This window comes from Rhagoletis pomonella, unplaced genomic scaffold (genome assembly GCF_013731165.1).
Source record: "Rhagoletis pomonella isolate Grant_MI unplaced genomic scaffold, Rhpom_1.0 Rhpom_scaffold_00002, whole genome shotgun sequence".
In the NCBI taxonomy this organism is placed as follows: Eukaryota; Metazoa; Arthropoda; class Insecta; order Diptera; family Tephritidae; genus Rhagoletis; species Rhagoletis pomonella.
The window spans coordinates 13398306-13417428 of NW_023458556.1; the positions used below are offsets into that span (position 1 = coordinate 13398306).

General features: G+C 39.1%; 2 protein-coding genes across 5 annotated transcripts in view; both read left to right on the plus strand.

The window, feature by feature from the left end:
• Positions 1–11613, plus strand: part of LOC118733102 (scoloptoxin SSD14-like) — an 11758-nt gene extending 145 nt beyond the window's left edge. Inside the window, exons 1-9 of one of the 4 annotated variants that reach the window (XM_036462319.1) lie at positions 2841–2947; positions 3043–3192; positions 5158–5261; positions 5679–6186; positions 9742–10155; positions 10219–10669; positions 10739–10929; positions 11001–11358; positions 11427–11613. In XM_036462319.1, the coding sequence (XP_036318212.1) occupies positions 3059–3192; positions 5158–5261; positions 5679–6186; positions 9742–10155; positions 10219–10669; positions 10739–10929; positions 11001–11358; positions 11427–11573 (2307 nt within the window). In that variant the 5' untranslated portion in view covers positions 2841–2947; positions 3043–3058 and the 3' untranslated portion in view covers positions 11574–11613. Of the gene's footprint in view, positions 1–2840; positions 2948–3042; positions 3193–5157; positions 5262–5678; positions 6187–9741; positions 10156–10218; positions 10670–10738; positions 10930–11000; positions 11359–11426 lie in introns of those variants that run through there. The other 3 variants (XM_036462320.1, XM_036462321.1, XM_036462322.1) reach the window with 3 other exon arrangements.
• Positions 11614–13429: 1816 nt separating this feature from the next.
• Positions 13430–16717, plus strand: LOC118733103 (glutathione hydrolase 1 proenzyme-like). The gene is made up of 4 exons (XM_036462324.1): positions 13430–14223; positions 14311–15157; positions 15231–15427; positions 15490–16717. The coding sequence occupies exons 1-4, from the start codon at positions 14012–14014 to the stop codon at positions 15992–15994; spliced, it is 1761 nt and encodes a 586-aa protein (XP_036318217.1). The 5' UTR covers positions 13430–14011; the 3' UTR covers positions 15995–16717.
• Positions 16718–19123: the final 2406 nt, after the last annotated feature.

Sequence of the window (19123 nt, forward strand, 5' to 3'; positions counted from 1 at the left end):
CAATCACCCTAGGTACGTTCACTGTGCTATTACAACAACCCTCCAACGGTGACGTATAACAAGTTCTATCTGCAGAAGGTGCCAGTATATCTCAGATCGCGATTTAAGGGTGCGAAGGGTGGGCTTTACCCATCGTCAGTCTATCGATATCAGCATCAATTACTTTCTTTTGTAACTGCCTGGCAACCTTATATGTACCTGTGTGTGTGTTTAATTGAGCTTTTGATATCCGTAAACCAATCAATAAATTGCTTCCGTTCATCGACATGCAAACAACGCTTGCCAATCTCATCACTCACACATACACACAGTAAAAATGTGTGGTAGTACTTTCAACGAAAAGGAAATTTGACCCACATACCATGCAGGCGGCAACCTAATTCACAATCTATTAAATGAAATCTGAAACTCGCCACTTCCAAGTAACTAACTATTCGCACCTACAAATCGCAACGAATACTGTTTCAATTGCGATTTCCTAACTTAATTGCTTGCTGCCATTTGTAATGGAAATTCGAATACAGTGCACTGCGAATGTATGCACTGCAGGTCCTTGCACTTTTGCAATGGCGCAAAACACCATAAAGCACTTCGTCGTATAGGCAAGTGCTCTGGGTGTCGGTGAAAAATGTATGTACCTATGTACTAGTTACCAAGCAAGAGGTGTAGGTGTATGTGCAGTTGAAGCGCGCTTAAAAACACGTGACCCAAATACGCGACGTGACCCACTCCAATAAATTTCATGTTATTTTCCAAAGCAATTTGTGGGTTGGGTCTATTGACCTGCTCGCTGACCACTCACGCTAGCTGACTTGGCCCACTGTGTGGCACAGTGGCACAGCGACTAAGTGGCATTCACTTATTTACTACATGCGCGCAACACGATTGCCGGTCGCACATAATTGCAATGACGGATGTGCGAATGGATGTTCGCCAGAATATATTAAAAAATACAGACATATGTATGCACATATGTATGTGCTTTTAGAAGATGTCTGCGAGCTTGCAAGTGTGTGTGTGTGTCAGCGTATAATTGAGGAAGCATAGGACTCGGCTACACGAAGAGGGAGTTAACTTACTTAACGTGACGACATGACAACGTCGCTTGCCTGTTGACTTATTTCCATATCCTGCCCCACTCTGCCGCGTGTGCACGTATATACATACAGTGAATCAATAAAGTTTGGGTACAGCGATTTTTTTTGCAATACGGGAAACTGTATTTTAATATTTTATTTTTCACCAAGACCCCAAAAATTCACGCTCCAAACCTTGTGCAAAATTAAAGAAAATTTTAGCACATTTTCGATTTTTGAAATGAACGACACCTTCAACAAAAAAAATTGCCAAAAATCATTGGTAAGTCCCAGCTACCTCAGGCTTGCACATTATTATACTAAAATTGAATGGGCTAAAAAACTGCATACTCAGGTTTTTTTTCTAAAGAGTGTAATTAAAAAGTGCAATATTTTAACGAAAATTTGCATAATTTTCCTCAATTTTGCATAAGGTTTGGAGCTCTAATTTTTAGGGTTTATGTTTTGGAATTAACGATATTTTTATAAAAAAAAAAAATTGCGAAAAATAAAATAATTAAAAAACAGTTGCCGGTAGTTCAAAACAAATCGCTGTACCTAAACTTTATTGATTGACTGTACGTATTCCGCGCTCAATTCCATACAGCTGTGTATCTACCAGCCCTTTTCCAAGCACCACAAGGATGGCAGACGGCTCATGTTCTGCTTGTCATCACTACAACGACGACGACGACGCGCCAGCAAGGATAACAACATATGGTTGTAATGTTGTGTTTTTCTAGTGGTTTTCGGAATTTATACGCAGGCAGACAAAAGCATAGAAAAAGCGCGCGAGAGAGAGAGTGAGTGAGAATGTGTCTGTGTGAATCAGTGCACGGACTCTACCACTTTATTGGTAGATCTACTAACTTATTAGCTATAGTATATTTTCTACCATTTTAACCAACAAAGGCTAAAAATCTACCAATTTTTTTCGCAAAGAAAGCAAAGAGATTTAAATGAACGAAGTGTAAGTGAAATTGCATTCCTATCAGCTGTTAATGTAAATATTTTTCGTTTGCAATAAGTTTGTATGGGAGACTGCCAAACGAATGGGTTGCAAACTTCAACCATTTCAAATCTAATTTGAATCCAAAAACTTTGTAGCGCTGAGTGTATAAAATAAATAAAATAAAATAATAATAGAATAAAATTCGATTCGATATTTCTTTTTGAGATTGCGGCATTCGGTAGTGAGTTTTCTTTTTCAATTCAAATTCTATTGGAAAGATAACAGCTGTCTTTTTTGTTGATTCGTTTCGAATCAAGGCAAATTCATATCAGGCCGTGGTACCAGAGCAGCTGATTTCAAGGCGAATTGTGCTGATTGTCAAAGTGATGTGTTTGTTGTACGATTGTTGTGTTTTGATTGTCATTGTGTGTATAATTCGTTAGCGAAGTTTTTGAGCTGTCGCTATCATCTTATATGTATGAATTCGCCTCGATTCGAAACGAGTTTCATTCGATCACGGATGCCGTGATTCGGGTCCAGTTATATGTAAAGGTTTTTTGTTGAATATTTTATTGACGTGAAATAAATTTTTTGTTGTTTGATATAAAAATACAATTTATAATAAGGCGAATTCATTCAAAGTGATAGCAGGAGTACAAAAATAAAATTTTATGAATTCGCCATGTTTTAACCAATATGAGTAAAAACTCTCAAATATTGTTTCTTTAAAAAAATCTACCAACTTCTACCATTTTCCCAAGTCCGTGCACTGGTGTGAATACATGTATGTTTTGCGAAAGCTTAGCACTTTATTATGGTCAGCATGGCAATCAGTTGGCATCAGACTCGCGGCGTGTAGAGAACTTTTGTGTTTGCGTGTGGATTTTCAGTGCTTACTCGTACATAAATACATACATATGTATGTATACATAAATGAATTTGTGATTTTCCAGTGCATCTTTGTATAAAAATAAACTTCAAAGTTTAATTAAAAAATTTATTTTTTTTACTAAGAACTGATGGCTTAAAAATGGTACACTCCAACGAAGATGCTCTCAATAAAATTCCACTGAAATCTGCTAGCGGCTTAGATGATGAGGAGAAAAATGGTGGAGAATTCACTAGTGATACAGCGGCGGCGGAGGAGGCGAGACGCGAACAAATGTAAGTGTAAAATAAATAATTGAACTAATTTTAGAAATATGTATGTAATATGCACTTCAGTATAAACACAGCAATAATAGAAGGTGTAATTTAAAAAATAGTCTATGAAACAAATTCTAAAGCATACAATTCGAGAATAAGATACAATTTTTTTACCGTCAAAATAAAGTTCTAGAATTGGGAAACTCAGCTTAAAAGAAATGTTAAATAGAAAAGGCTTTCAAAAGCTTCGTCGACATATCCAGTTAGAGCTGCGTCTATGTAGCTAGTCAGTGGCTCCGGGTACGATGGCCGGACACGTTAATGTTTGTATTTTTTAGTATGCATTTTAATAACTCGGAGATTTCCGAGAACGCGTTGGAGGGGTTGGTTGAAGGTTTTAGCATGAAGGAACACTCTTGAAAGCCGCCCTGGCGGACGGCAGAGCTCTTCGATTTGAAGGCGTCGAGTCGACGGCTCTTTAACAGGGCTCGTAAAAGTGGGTTGCCATCGGACTGGATACTTTATAAAGTCGCAAGTGCAAAATTAGAAGAGCGAAGAAGAAGCCGTGGAAAACCTTCTGGCCAAAGGCGTGGTGTGGAGGAGCGCCTGCACTCAGCGTAGAGTTCACTTTGCAAGGTGGTGCTCTACCTACCCTGCTCTGTATTGCTGTTGTAAACGAGTTTCTGGAGGAACTTAAGAATTTGTGCTGTCGGGTGATCGCCTATGTAGATGGTTAGGTGAAGATTTCTAGATACCCCTTTTGATCAGACTCAAGGTTACCTAAACTTGGCAACTTGGGGGTTTCCGTCTGCAGCTCTACACCTTGCGCCTGATCCTGGATAGGACGCTGTCTTGAAATTCTAACATTGAGTAAAGAGCAAGGCAGCTGATTGTCGACGGTGCTCTACCACACTGGAGAAAATTGTTCATTAAAGGTTTTCGCGCCAAAACGATACCAACCAACAATAGGTAGGAAGGGATGCCGCGAAAAACCACAATAAGGGCGTCGCATTTTTTTCTTATTGCTGCACTTTTGTTGTGCGCCGTATGATGGCAGTGGCTAGTCCATGGTTTTCGTGACAAATTCTTTTTTAGATTGAACGGGCCGGCGCCAATTGATCGGACACCAACATCTGAGGCCCAATGGTTTCGCTACGCATAGGCTATGGTTCAACTTGTTGGTGCGCGCCGGGGCAGAACTAAGCGAGCGCTGAAGAGGGCGAAAAGGGTTATTGTTTCTGTATTTCTTTGGACGTATTTACTATTTTCGGTAGTTGTAGCCCTGTTGTATTCTCTATCGCATTGTTTTAGCATACCGCACCCATAGCCCAGTCTTTTGACGATCTAAAGCTACCCCGACAGCTTGGAAGGTATGGCGAGTGGGTTCGTAAGGTTTTGGTTTGGACCTCACCTCGCGTGCACCTCAAAAATGTTTAGTTTAGTGTTAGTAGCTTGTACTAGGTCGCCTATTTGGTTATTTGCGTTTTCAGTTTTTTTCGGATCATCCTAATTTTGGTATTCTAAGTAAGTTTGTTTACTTGTTCATTGGTCCTATTCTCCCCACTGTTTCATTTAATACTTTGATCGCGCTTTAAATTTGTGTATTTCATTATTGCGTCCGCACCAGCAGCCAAGCCGTTTCCACTGACTCAGCCCGTTGATAAATTTTTGTCATCTCTGTTTCTTTAGTGCCTTTGTTTATTTCAATTTTCTATTGTGTTGTTGTTGTTGCGTACTATAAATGCATCTACATTAGGTTGGTAGGCAAGTTTAAGTGCAAAAAGGTGGCAAGGTACGTGGACAGTCATATACCACTCGAATGTGTTTGAGGTTTCTCTACGAAGTATTTTTTTTTTTTAAATTCATGAATACAGTAATATTTTCTCGATTGTGTTACATGCTGCATATATGACTATTATTATAGTTTCCTGCCGAATTATGCATATAATTAAATAACTCATTGCATATATTGTCTACTTTTAGGCGCGCAAACATCCTCAAATGGATGAAAAAGTTAACGATAGTACTCATCTGCTTTATCGGTGTGGCACTCATCTCCTACGTTATTATCAGTCTATGCTTTAGCGGTAAGTAAATGCACTTACGTGCATTTGTATATATGTAATTCTTGTTTCTACCCACTTTTCATTCAAATGCACTTTGCTTTTATGTAAAAATTTACTTAGTGCATAGCTACTCTTATTTATTTACATACATACATAAATATATGCAATTTAACTTGAGTGACAATTATTAAAATCAATGAAGCATAAATTATATCTACGCTCTTTTGCACTGTACAAATTAAAACACCTACCCTGTTACTGATAATTTGCATTGCATTTTTTTCTCTTTCATTCTGCCAACTCTTTCATTTTCCCCGCAAATAATAAAAAAAAAAAATGCACGAAACCAAAACAAAAAAAAAAATATCAACATCACCACCTCCAACACACCAACCACCAACCACCACCACCACTGTCACCATTAAAACCACTCCACAGATTGGTCTAAGACGTCAAATGCACAAAGCAAAAACAGTACAGCCATCGACAATGATACATCCTTCGCTCTTCCCTCCATCTCTAATTATTCTCTCTCGCCAGACGATGACAGCAACAGTAGTAAAAATGGCGCGCTAGCGTCAAACTCAACAAGTGACGACAGTGCTGAAGGCAGCACAATAGCCGAGCTTACCACCACTACCATCGCCACTGCAGTCGGCAGCATCGCGATAGCCGGCTTCAGTGAGTCAGCAGCAACACAGCCCACCGACGCCCTCACCGCCACCGTCAGCGCTGTGCCACCAACGGCGCCAATATCCACCTCGGCTACTAACAATGTGCCCACCACAGCTCAAACAACCGCCAGTAGCCAAGCGAAACCAACGAGAAAGGCGCTGGTGCTCAAGGATACACCGCCATTGATAAAGGAGAAATTCGTATCGAAATTGGGTGTTTATGAGCAGGCGGCTGTGTGTTCAGATCGCGAAGTTTGCAGCGAAATTGGCAGGTGAGTGACGTAGTAAGAAGAAGTAGGCCCGTTAGTTTAAACAAACATACATATATATATATATCTACGTACAAATGTACACAGAGAGGGCCGAGAAGGGCAGTGAATTGAAAGGCATATGTTGTTTGCCAATTTATTTGATTTCGAAACTTAATTTAATTGGATACTCAACTGTGCGATTGGCAATTATGATATCGAATTGCTACGCTATATTTTAGGATAGAATTTTTCTGATTGCATAGCAGCTAACGGGCTGTGCGCATGCAACCTGATAGTCCACGCATCAACTAAAAAAAAAATGGGGCTCGTAAACTTACTTTAAAAAGCGTTGAGGAGTGGCTGAAGGATTGTATTTTTGGAAATAAAAGCATCATTTAAATGCTTAATGAGCCATCGAAAGTGATATGTTTGTTCAGCGAAAGGTCATATGTAGGCGTTTTCAATTGAGGTAAGGCAATGTTGGGCACACTAAAAATGTCCTTTCTAATGAAAGAAGAGTTGTGCCATAATAATTGCTGTTTTGCTTGCGTTGGCTAAGTGGTAATGAAAACATGTTTTCCAGTGAATAAGAAATTTTTAGGCTCTTCTCGATTCGCAATTTCTCTGCTCACTTAAGTTCATCACTGCTAGCTGAACAAACTTTTTTTGTTTTAATCGGAAAACAGCAACAAAGTTAGCAGCGCACGGAGACGAGCACAAGCGCGCAGCTTGTATCAGCTTAGCTTGTTATGGTCCGGATATGGCCACTTAACGTAACTTACAGGCACTCACTTAAAGATTCTCTTAAATGGGTGTTGCTTATAATTGAACAGCCGAAACTTAACGCAACTTAATGCCACGTCGCGGCCTGTTTCATTTTGATTTTCTAAGTTCCTTTAAGTTAAGTTAAGTTGCCATAATCGCGCTTTAAGGGGTTGCGTGTATAAACGCTTCGGACTTATCGGAAATGCTGTCGAAAACGAATGTTGTTTTTGACTATGAAAAAAATATTGAGGAGAAGGAAATGGTATCTGCTTATTAAATGTTTTCCCTTCTTAGCAAGAGGTCTGATTTGCCAATCGGAAAATTTTACAAGTCAAGTAAAATCTTCTGAAATAAAGACCGTATGGAGCCATTCACAGAAAGGCATATCCATACAATATTTGTATTTGCAAAATGGAAAAGAACTTAAAATATTATAGTGACACAAACGGTTCTGGAGATTTGCCCGCATATCCAAGGGCAGGTTGCCACAAGAAATCCCAAACTCTCATTCTCAGTGGGGATGATTTCGAGGGTGCCCTGTCATTAGCCATGCAGTTTTCTGCAATGCCACTGTACGCTGAGACCCATATAAGCCTGATTTTTAAGAAAACTGATGCCGCTCAGAGAGAGGTCAGGCATTCCCCGAAAAGTTTTGGTACATATTAGATATTTGCCATTCTAATCACTATTGAAACGGTACGTAGCCGGTCGAGTTCCTCCTCTATAGTGACCATCCCTGCATGAAATATGCTGCGGAAATCCGATATCCTTAACCTGAGTTTAATAGCGAGTTTCTGACAGATCACACCTAGTCTAAGGCAAGGAACCAACTTCGAACCACTGGACGTCTGTTCCACAGGCTGCAATACTCCCATTCATCCCTTAGGAGAATGATCCCATTGAAGAACATTTTCAAAGGTCTCCTAGTCGAAGCTAACCTCGGTAGGCATTGGCCGTTTCTTCGATAGTTAAAAGTTTCCCAGGAGTTTCGATTGCTGGATTGAAGCATTACCGAGTGCTTCCTAGCTTGATGATGAAGCAGACTGCGATAGCCTTACCCTCCATATCTACGGATACGAGGCTAAGCAAAGCGTTAAACGCTAGAGTTGGTTCCCAGTAATTGCTGAATGAATTTGTTATTTATTCACGCATTTTCTGAAGGTGACATATATGGCCGAAGGTGGAAGTATTGTACTAAAACTGATTAAAAGAATGTCGTAGTGTTTACCAACACAATCTAACAGAAACTTTCACTGTCGAACTTGTTTAGAAATAGATAGAGTGCTCACCCATGCCTTGCGTGCAGCTTAGCTCTTATCCCTCCATCGTTCTGTATCACGTGTATCATGGGCTTGAGGTTACCAAATATCTTGGCTTGGAAAACCGAAGCATGTTCTCCAAATGAGAAGTGATTCATATCCTCATTATCTTCAATATGAACTCCAGATCCTGTCGATAATATGTAAGCCTGAGCTCAGTGTTGTGACAAGGCTAGCATTCAGGTCCAGGGAAGTAAATACTGTAGACTCTCTTCATGAAAAGTAACAGTGGCTTGCTATTCTGGAGCGTACAAAATACCCGGTTGTCCATACCTTTTCAAACAGCAATTTCTGCCTCCATAGCGTTGCCATATAAACTACGACCACTTTGGACAGCTAATCATTGCGTACCAGTACCAATGTTGAAGAACATCGAAGTTCGCTTGGGAAACTGAAACACCTTGTCATACCCTACCTTGGCGGCGGCTTTCAGATTAGGCAGAAACCCTGCTCCGCAGTCTGCTAAGGGCAGGATATTCGCAGAGCATATGCTCCACTGTCTCCCCTTTCATTCTGCATCTTCTACAGATCTTATCATAAGTCAGAGGTCGAGTTGCCGTTTAATCGCTTGGAGGGAAATCGGCACCTCCTCTATCGGCATGGATTCCGACAAAGCGTCCTCCTTGGCAAGTTTGTCGGGCTCCTCGTTTCCCGCGACGCCGGTTTGCCTCGGAATCCAGTACAGATGTACATCACTATTGGTATGTAGCAAATCCAGAGCGGATGCTATGCTATAGTAGCACCTTTGTCACAGCTTAATTATCGATATATGTAGATTCACCTACCGGGATTGCTGTTCAGTAGCTCTGCCGCCCTCCCAATGGCAAATACCTCCACCTGGATGCGGAGCTCCGCGTACGACTACCGCCCCTAGGCCATTCTCAATCTTCGGTCGGCCTGTATAGACATTCACTGAGCCAGTACACCTAACCACGCCAGCCTTCGATCTCTATAGTGGCTTTGAAGTTCGTTCCAGATCCGGGATCACATAGTCAATACGTCCAACTGAAGTTGACGCTTTACCACTGTGACCGTAAGATAAGGCAGCTGATTTCAAATGAAATGTATTGGGAATCTGCACTACCATATGGCAGGCGTAAATACATATAACTGAGAATAGATCGAATAATAGAGTAATAGATTCAGAGTATACCCTTTACTGACGGACCCAATGTTGTTGCAAAGACTCGTTTATATTGCCAAATTTTTGCCAAGGCTTTCGAGGTCTTATGCCCCACGTGAGATTTCCATGTAAGATTGGCTTCGCTTGACATTCACATACTTTACTTTGGAACAAATAATAGGGAGTCAAGCAAATGAGAAAGCACACCCTCCAAAGGACATCCTTTATTATTATATTTAACTCGCTATAACTGAATTCCATTGAACAAACTTAATTTATCAGTACTCAGTTGCACAAGTGTAGGCTACCTATATTTAATTTATTTTTCGTCTCCCCTAAACTCTTAATTTCTTTCATTCTGTTCCACAGTCACATGCTGGACCAGAAGGGTAGTGCTGTTGACGCTGCCATCGCCACTCTCCTGTGTAATGGTATCCTAACCATGCATAGCATGGGTATTGGTGGAGGCATGCTTATGAATATCTACCTTAAGGACAGTAAACATGCCTATTCCATTGACGCACGAGAGGTCGCACCGTTCGAAGCATTCCAAGAAATGTTCGATGGCAAACTGGAACTATCGCTAAATGGCGGACTTTCGATTGCCGTGCCGGGCGAACTTATGGGTTATCATCGCGCGCACGAACGTTTTGGCAAATTACCCTGGAAGACACTCGTCGAACCGGCAATTAAATTGTGTCACGAAGGCTTCTTTTTGACACATCACCAATGGAGTGCATTGAATTATCGCTGGCATCATATGAAGAACAACACCGTGTTGACGTGAGTAAGCAGCTATCCAGAATACGAAACAATTCGCTTAACGTTTTTTTGCTTATTCCACAGCGATGTTTTCGTCAATGCCACAACTGGTCAACTGTACCCGGTCGGCACGAAAATTAAGCCACAAAAAGTGCTTTGCGAAACTTATGAGCTCTTAGCGGCAAATGGGCCACTCGACTTCTACAATGGTACGCTGGCGCATATGGTGGTGGAGGACCTAAAGGATCTCGGTAGCAAAATAACAGCATACGACTTAGAATCCTACTCCGCTGATATGGTCAGTTCGATCACCATGCAATTGGGCGATGATATACTCTATGCCGTGCCGCCTGTTAGTAGCGGCACTGTTGTGGCCAATATACTCAGCATTTTGGAAGGTTTCAATTTCACCAAAGCCGATTTGGTCGGTGCGCAGAACGAGGCTAATACGCTGCATCGCATAGCGGAAGCGCTTAAGTTTGGCTTTGCAAAGCGCTGGGAATTGGGTGATTTGCGCTTCAACGATGTGCGTGAGGTGAGTTCACGTTGCAGGGTGCACATATTTGCATACCAAACAACTCAGTCTCTGGGTTATCTTTAACAGCTCGTTAGCAGACTTACCAACCCCGAGTACAGCATGAGCATACGCGAGAAGATCAACGATAATAAAGTGCATAAGGAAATCTTTGATTATGGAGCACAATTTATGGGCGAAGACGATGCAGGCACATCCCATGTAGTCATTCTGGCGCCCGATGGCGATGCGGTTTCTGTGACGAGCTCCGTTAACGAATAGTGAGTACAATGCAACACCTCTTCTGTGTTTAAAATGCTCGCAATTTCAAATGATTTCAATTTTTTCGTAGTTTTGGTGCCAGTCAGGCTGGACGTCGTACCGGTATCGTATTTAATAGCGCCATGAATGATTTCTCTGTCGCTGGTACTACTAATCACTACGGTCTACCAGCGGCACCTACCAATTTTATTGACGCACGCAAGCGACCCATGTCGTCGATGTCACCGATGATTTTGACCGATCAGAAAGGTAATGTGCGTTTGGTTTTGGGCGCTGCAGGTGGTTCGAAAATCATATCAGCTGTTGTTGAGGTGGCGGCGCGCATCCTATGGTTCGGGCAGAACATCAAGTCGGCCATTGATGCGCCACGTATTCATCATCAACTCTTACCAAATGTTTTGCAATACGAATTTGGTCAATTTAGTGAGGTAAGTGAATCACATAAATCTTAGAAAAAAGTATTGAAAATTATAAACAAATCGCCTCACTTTCACAGGAAGTATTGCAGCTGCTGAAGGCGAAAGGACACGAGTTGCAACCTTACAAGGATATTGGCTCAGTGGTGTGCGCCATTGCGAGAAACGATACGGCGATATACGCGAATGCGGACTTTAGAAAACGTGGCGGCGTAGCTGGTTTTTAAAAGCACAATAATGAATTCTCAAATTTTTTACAAAAGTATGTATGTATTCAATATGTAGTACATATGTATACATAAATACATAAATAAGTGTGCGCTAAGTCCAAAAAAAAACAAAAAACACAACATTGCGAGATTATTTATTATCTACCACAAAGTCAATGAGAAGAAGAAAATAATGCTTTTCCTACATATGTATGCAATTATGTACACACATATTAGGGTGGCGCTTAAAATATCAACATCTATATTTTGTATGGGACATCATATTATTTTATTCTACGCACAAAATAAAGACATCCACGAATTTTTTCAAAATTAAAAAAACAATTATTTTAATTAAAAATTTTTAAATTTTACAAGTAATTTTTAAGCAAAAAACAAAACCGACTTCAAGATTCATGTAAAAATTTAAGATTATCGTTAATTTCTTCATGGTCCGATGATCGGATTTAAACCTTTCTCCCTTTTGTGAAGTCGGTTAAAAATATAAAATTTTTTTCTGCGTTCTGTAGCAGGATTTGATAGTTGGAAGGGCAATTAAAATACGCGTCAAACGCGTTATGTATGTACATAAAGTAAAATTTCATCAAAGTTTTGCGATTTAAATAAATTTTAATTTTTTCGAACCCTGGTAGCGACCCCTAAAATTTTTTTGAAATTTTGAAATTTTCGTGTATTCCTTAATTTTGTAAGTAGAAAAAAAATACCCATAGAAAATTTATATGTTGACAGTTTTGAGGACAACCCTAATACATATATTATTCGAAATAATGCAAAAAAAAAGAATTTTTAAGCTGTAAACTAAATAGTATTTGCATATGAATTGTATGCATGCATCCAGTGATTCTCTGTAGAAAGCAGAAAGTCCAACCGTGGACAACTGAAAACTCATTTTTGTACATTTTTTGACGACAACTTGTAAATTGTAGTATTCTACTTATATTTGTATTTTGTATTTTGTAATTTTTTAAGTATTATTCTTAGAGTTATTTCATATCATGTGCATACATACCTAAATACATACCAATCTATTTTGCATAAAATATATGTAGATACAACTGTATACACGAATACTGTAATTTTTGCTGAATTCCTATCTCAAATCAATCAAATAATTGTTTCATGCAACTATGAGTATTTAACTTGGTACTGAAAAAGTATTTGCTGTAAACCACCTAATAAAGTGCGTTTTTATTCAAAACATTTTTAATATATCAAACTGACGAAAAGCTTTAAAATATAAAAAAATTAAAATACAAGCGAAACACGATTTTTATATATGGCAAGACGCATTTTAAGATTAACTTATTGGTAAGTAGTCATTTCTTTTTTCGAATCAGCTGATCGGAAATGAGACTATGGAAGTCTTTCTAACTTTTGTTGCCGCCTTAAAAGTTTTTTTCTAAGGACTTGATTTTTAATTGATTATTTCGAAATCGAAGCTTCGATAATGAAAAAGTTGGCTCGTTTTTCCTTTCCAAGGAGAAGCTTTTTTGTAGTGTCAAATAAGAAGAAGAAGAAGAAGAAGGTCCAATAATTACGATTTTTCTTCATTCATTAAACTTTTAGTTAGGCCATTTTAATTGAACGGCATAGATACATATGTACGTTGGTTGTTAGCGGTTCGCACTAACTTTCAGTAGCACCCAGATTTTATTTCGCTCAGGATAACTTCAAAATGAAAGGAATAGCGATTGTAGTTCTCCTATAAAACGTTATCACAAAAAACCATCCACCGATCGGATGTGTCGTAAAATTGTTATGTCCTTCAATTTATGTTAAAGAATGTAGGCACTAAAAATTTTTAATTTTTTTTTTGTTTAATCTGTATTTTCCGCATTATAAGGGCGCATATCGACGCTTGATCGACCTATCTCGGCAGCCGGTTCGAATACGTCCTATCTCTGCAAATTTTTCAAGAACGCACTATCTCTATGTAAATTCAATATATCGGGAACTGATATAGGGCGTTTTGAACCATTTGCTGAGATAGCGCGTTCTTCAACCGAATTGTGAATTAGGGAGCTTTTTTTATAGAGATAGGTCGCTCTTCCACTCAGCTGTCGATAAGAATGTTGTTCTTTCTACAAAATTCAACGAGTTGTCTGCAAAGGCAGGTGACAGGTTTCGCAACGCACTACTCTTCTCTTTTATGTACAGTTCAGTCCCAAGAATGCATTGCCTTTCAAGAAAGCTCAATACGAATTTTCCTTTGACGCCATTGCCGAGTCTTTTGTCAGCCGCTGACATATACAGCATTTTGCCGTTACCAAAAAGTCCTTTCACAATGCGCATGTCACAACTCAAAGGATATTTTCTTCCTTATTTGACGTTTCCCACTTTATTGAATCGTGTGCCAACATAAACAATGTGAAAAAATATTCTCCAATTTATTGCTCAAACAATTATTTTATGAAATTATAAATCACGTTTTAGTGATGAATTTAATACACGGAATTGTTATCATTCTCAGCGCTGTAGTATTTCTTTTCTACAAACTCTCCAAACAAAGAAGTTCTTCGTTGCAAAACATTCAGGCATTGCGGCCACCCAATCCGGAAACGCCGCAGCCTCCTTCATTTTCACCACTATACGAATATGAAAACGGTGCGGTGTGTTCCGACAGCGATGTTTGCAGCAGAATCGGCAGGTAATTACCCACACATATACTCGCATGCAACTTGTAGCCTTTTTTGTTGTGGAATTCTCAACTGGTAAATAATTTTGCTTCCCTCAGGGATATTATGCAGAAGTCGGCAGGTAGCGCCGTCGATGCAGCCATTGCCTCACTCTTCTGCAACGGACTGCTGGCCATGCAAAGCATGGGGCTCGGCGGCGGTGTACTTATAAACATCTATTCCAGCAGTGAGCAACGTGCCTATAGCATATTGGGCAGAGAGCGCGCGCCACATCATTTCCAATTACCTGCGACGAATGTAAGCACCATTTTTCAATCGGCTTTGGGTATTGCAGTGCCCGCTGAGATTGCCGGCTATGCGGTGGCGCATCAACATTTCGGCAAGCTGCCTTGGCGGCAACTGGTGGAACCGACCACAAAATTATGTCGTAATGGTTATATACTCACCAAACACCAACGCGATTCGGTATATATAAATGGCAAGCTGCTCAAAGAGAATGCCGTGCTGCGCAAAATGTTTGTAGATCCAAAAACTGGCCAAGTGTTTAGAACGGGCGCGCATGTACGGCCACCGGACGTGCTCTGTCGCACATACGAAGCGTTGGCACGCGATGGACCAGCAGACTTTTACCATGGCGATTTGATGGAGAAAGTTGTAGGTGACTTGCGCGAGTTCGGCAGTCCCATCAATGAGTTGGACATGCAAAATTTGACAGCCGACTTAGTTTTTTCACCCAATGTAACTTTGGGTCCGTACACATTGCACTTCACACCGCCACCTGGCAGCGGTTATGTGGTTGGATTTGTGATGAAAATTTTGGAAAAATTTCGTATGAAGTTTGCTACCGTAGGCAATCTCGATGCCAATGGGCTGCATCGCATCGTCGAGGCGCTCAAATTTGGGTTCGTCGAACGTTGGAAGCTGGATGTAGAGGCGCCGGAAGAGGTGCATTGCGGACTACGTTTATACTGTCTTCAAATTAATTTTAATATTTTGCTTTCTATTTTTAACGCTTAAGGAATTATTCAATCTCACAAATGCGACCTTTGCGCGTCAACTGGCTTATCTAATTGATGAGGCGCGTACTTTCCGGGATGCTACAAGCTATGGCGCCAGCGAGCACTTGGTGACACGCACGGAGTATGGTACAGCGCATATATCGGTGTTGGCGCCAAACGGTGATGCCGTAGCCGCAACGAGCTCGATTAACTTCTAGTAAGTGCGCTTATGGACTTATTTTTTTTTGGAAATGTGTAGAGCTACTTTTGTGCTTTCAGTTTTGGCAGCGGCAAAATCGGCGCGCGCTCCGGCATACTCTTCAATAACGCAATGTCAGATTTCGCCATTGACGGTTTACAAAATTACTTTGATCTGCCCAATATGCCGCAGAAGAATCGCATTAACCCCGGCGCCTCGCCCATCTCTTCCATGAGTCCCATTATTGTAACCGATCAGAGCGGCGAGGTGCGTTTGGTGACTGGCGCTGCTGGTGGCACAAAAATTATCTCCGTTCTGGTGCATATCTTGGTGCGAATACTTTGGTTGGAGCAGAATATTAAACAGGCTATTGATGCACCGCGCTTTCATCACCAATTGGAACCGAATATATTCGAGTATGAATATGGCATATTGCAGGATGTTATTAATGCTTTGGAGGCGAAGGGGCATAAGACCAAGCGGTATAGGGAGCGTGGATCTGCTGTTTGTGGTATTGAACGTGTCGGCGGCAAAATTTACGGAAATGCCGACTATCGTAAAGAGGGAGATGTTATGGGTTTCTAGATAGTTTTGGCGACGTAGGAAATATGCAGCTTTGAGCAACTCCATTTTATTTTTATAGTTTTAAGGATAGTTAGAAGAAAAGAAGACTTACACAAAAGCTAAAAAGTAATCGAACTAAAAATCAACGCTTAACGAAGATAAAATGTTCATATTAAAAAGGTTTAAAAGTATTAAATAAAAATTGTATGCTACTTTATCAAAGTTAGTTAACACGAGCAATAAAACTTGCAAATTTTCTTAAATTAATATAATGTGATATTCGATTAAAAGCGTAGTTTAATATTTAATTCATCGAAAAGTCAATAAGTATTTAAATTATTTAAATTTGAAAAATGTCTATTTAAATGAAAATATTCCGAAAATCTAATACCCTCCATAAACTTACCAAATCTAATTAAAACGTCAAGCAATTTTTGTTCTCCTAGAAAGTAGGTTTTGTTTTTATAACCTCGCATAATCATTCAAACTCTAATGTTTTGAAATGAGCGCGTAAGGCCGAGGCCACGCAATGAGCGGCAAAGCGGCGAGCCAGCTTTCGATTGGGAGTTTAAAGTAATTTTCTAACAGAAAATGTGTTGAGTTGCATTTTTTTTTTATTTATTGGATGCTAAACTTAGTTTTAAGTCATTTTCAACACGTGGCAATACTAGTACTTTTTAAAGGCTGATGGAATTTTTCAGAAATACGAGGTTTTTTACTAGTTTGTATTTATTTTTATTACGATGTGTAAAATGTTTTGATGGTAAATTTTTTACCTTAATTTTTAAAATACATCAAAAACCATGTGAATAAAAATTTCAAACTTTGGCGAAAATTGAGGAATATTTAAACAAGTTTCATTAAAATCTCAAACTCTTTAATCTAATTTTTTTAAGAAAATATATTTTGCATATTTCGTACAGTATGAAAAATTAAGTTTGCATAATTGTTGCCACGCCCTCTTGATATATGGAAATTATTTTTAGCCTATAACCATCCTCTAAAAGTCTACATATTTAAGGTATACAAAATTGCACAAAAAACGATACAGCCATTCTCGAACTTTGCAAAGGGGAAAAACATATTTCCTGACAGTTGGACAAAAGCGATATTCCGAATTAAAACTACATATTTCAAACTAAGTTGAGCACTCAATATTTGATTTTAGTACTTACGTAAATGTAATTGAATAAAATCGCATGCAGGCAAAAAGTCAGCATTGCTGTAAGTTTTGTTTTAGTGCATTTTGTTTTAGAAAGATATTTGAAAAAACCATTCAAGCAAATATTTACATACATATGTATGTGTACAAACATACATACATACATACATACAAATAAGTATAGAAATTTTTATCAGATACTTAATAAAATTCTTCAGACTTTGACAAATAAATATTTAAAATATGCCTTATGAAAAGAAATATTTGTTTAATATTTGGCCTACACAACATGTGCAAGTCATCTAAAACTAAGAAACAATTTTGCTTTCTTCTACAAGTTTGGTGCATGTAAACTTTCAGTAAATCAAAGTTTTACTCCACATTCTTATATAGAGCAATACCTTAGACTTTAACAACTGGAGAGCACGAAAGTTGAAAATAATGACATTTTAGCAAAAGATTCAAAGGGGGCTTTCGAAGCTTTTTCCTTTAAAAAAAAGGTGATCCTCAAAAATATCCTCAATAGCCATCGACAGAGCGCCCTTACGTTTCAACATATCAAATTGCTGTTGATAGAGAGAGAGAGAGATGGAGAGCGAGAGAGAGATAGAAGCAATATAATCGTACCTCGAAATATAGCAGCTGAGTGAAGCTGAAATTAAAGCTCAGTTAGTCTAGACTTAATTTCCGTAACGTAACTTAACTAAATATTTCGGCCAACCTGTTATATGAGAAACTGTGTTGGCGGTTAGTTAAAACTTAACTTAGCGTAAGAAACTTAAGAACCTGTAGATTTTAGGTTCTTAAGTTACGGTCTTACGGAAATTGAGAGCGGTGAGAGAATCAGGCTTGCCAGACTCTCGTTTTTGTATTTCTTAAAAATAAATGAAAGCAAACATTGTTGTTTGCATGAATTTTTTTGATGTGGCATTTAAGGCGGCGAACTGTTAAACAGCTGAAAAAGAAAATACAAAAACAAAATATTTCCGCTCTTGGCTTAAGTTGACGTGTTGAGTAATCATTGATGATTTCTTACGGTAAGTTAAATTAAGTTAAGTCTAGACTAACTGAGCTTTTAGTCAAGAACGCAGAACGTATACTTACACGCAGTCTGTATACGCAGAATTTTGTCGATTACTGGGGCCCTCAGTGTTGCTTACTACAGTGTTGCCACTCATCAATGCCTTTTCATAAACTTACCTTTTCAACTAAAATTCTTCGTGCTATAATTGATTGTAGCTAAATATAAACTACTTAGTTTTCAACAAAAAACCTTATTCAATGGTAAATTTCAAATATCTTAAACATATTTTGAATGGAAACTTATAACATTTTTACCATTTGCAAAACGGACGAAGTGGCAACCATCTAAAAAGGAAGAAATCAGCTGACACGGAAAAATCTAAATTCCGCAGATTTCTGCACTACGGGCTACAACTACAGAAAAATTCTGCGGTGTTGAGTTTTCATTTACATGGCGCTTTGGTAAGACATATCGTGTCAGCTGACTCGGGTTTACGTACCGGTAGGTTTGCGTTCTTGACTAATTTCAGCTTTATGCGGCGTACGTTCCACAATGGCCACAATTGAGGACCGTATCTCACCTACAATATTCAGAAATCGGGTCATGGGTAGCACAGTGTGACGAAACTCATAAAACAAAAGAACCCACAATTTGTTAGGAAAACGTAGGCCCAAAAAATCATGATGAGTAAAACTCAAAGAACCCCGAAAATATTCATAAGAGTCCTGAAAAAATCACGAACTAATATTGCAAACTATGAAAAAACTCGTAACTCCCGAAATGTCCAGTATAAATTAATTTAAAAGTGTTCCAAAAATATTGGAAATATCAGAAAAACTAACGGACCAAGAATTTCGAAAACGTCTTGAGTGGTCCCGAAAAAATCTTTAACAATACCGAAAAACTTGTAAATCCCTAAATAATCCAAAAGAGTAGGCACGGAAAACTCCATAGGTTTTCAAAA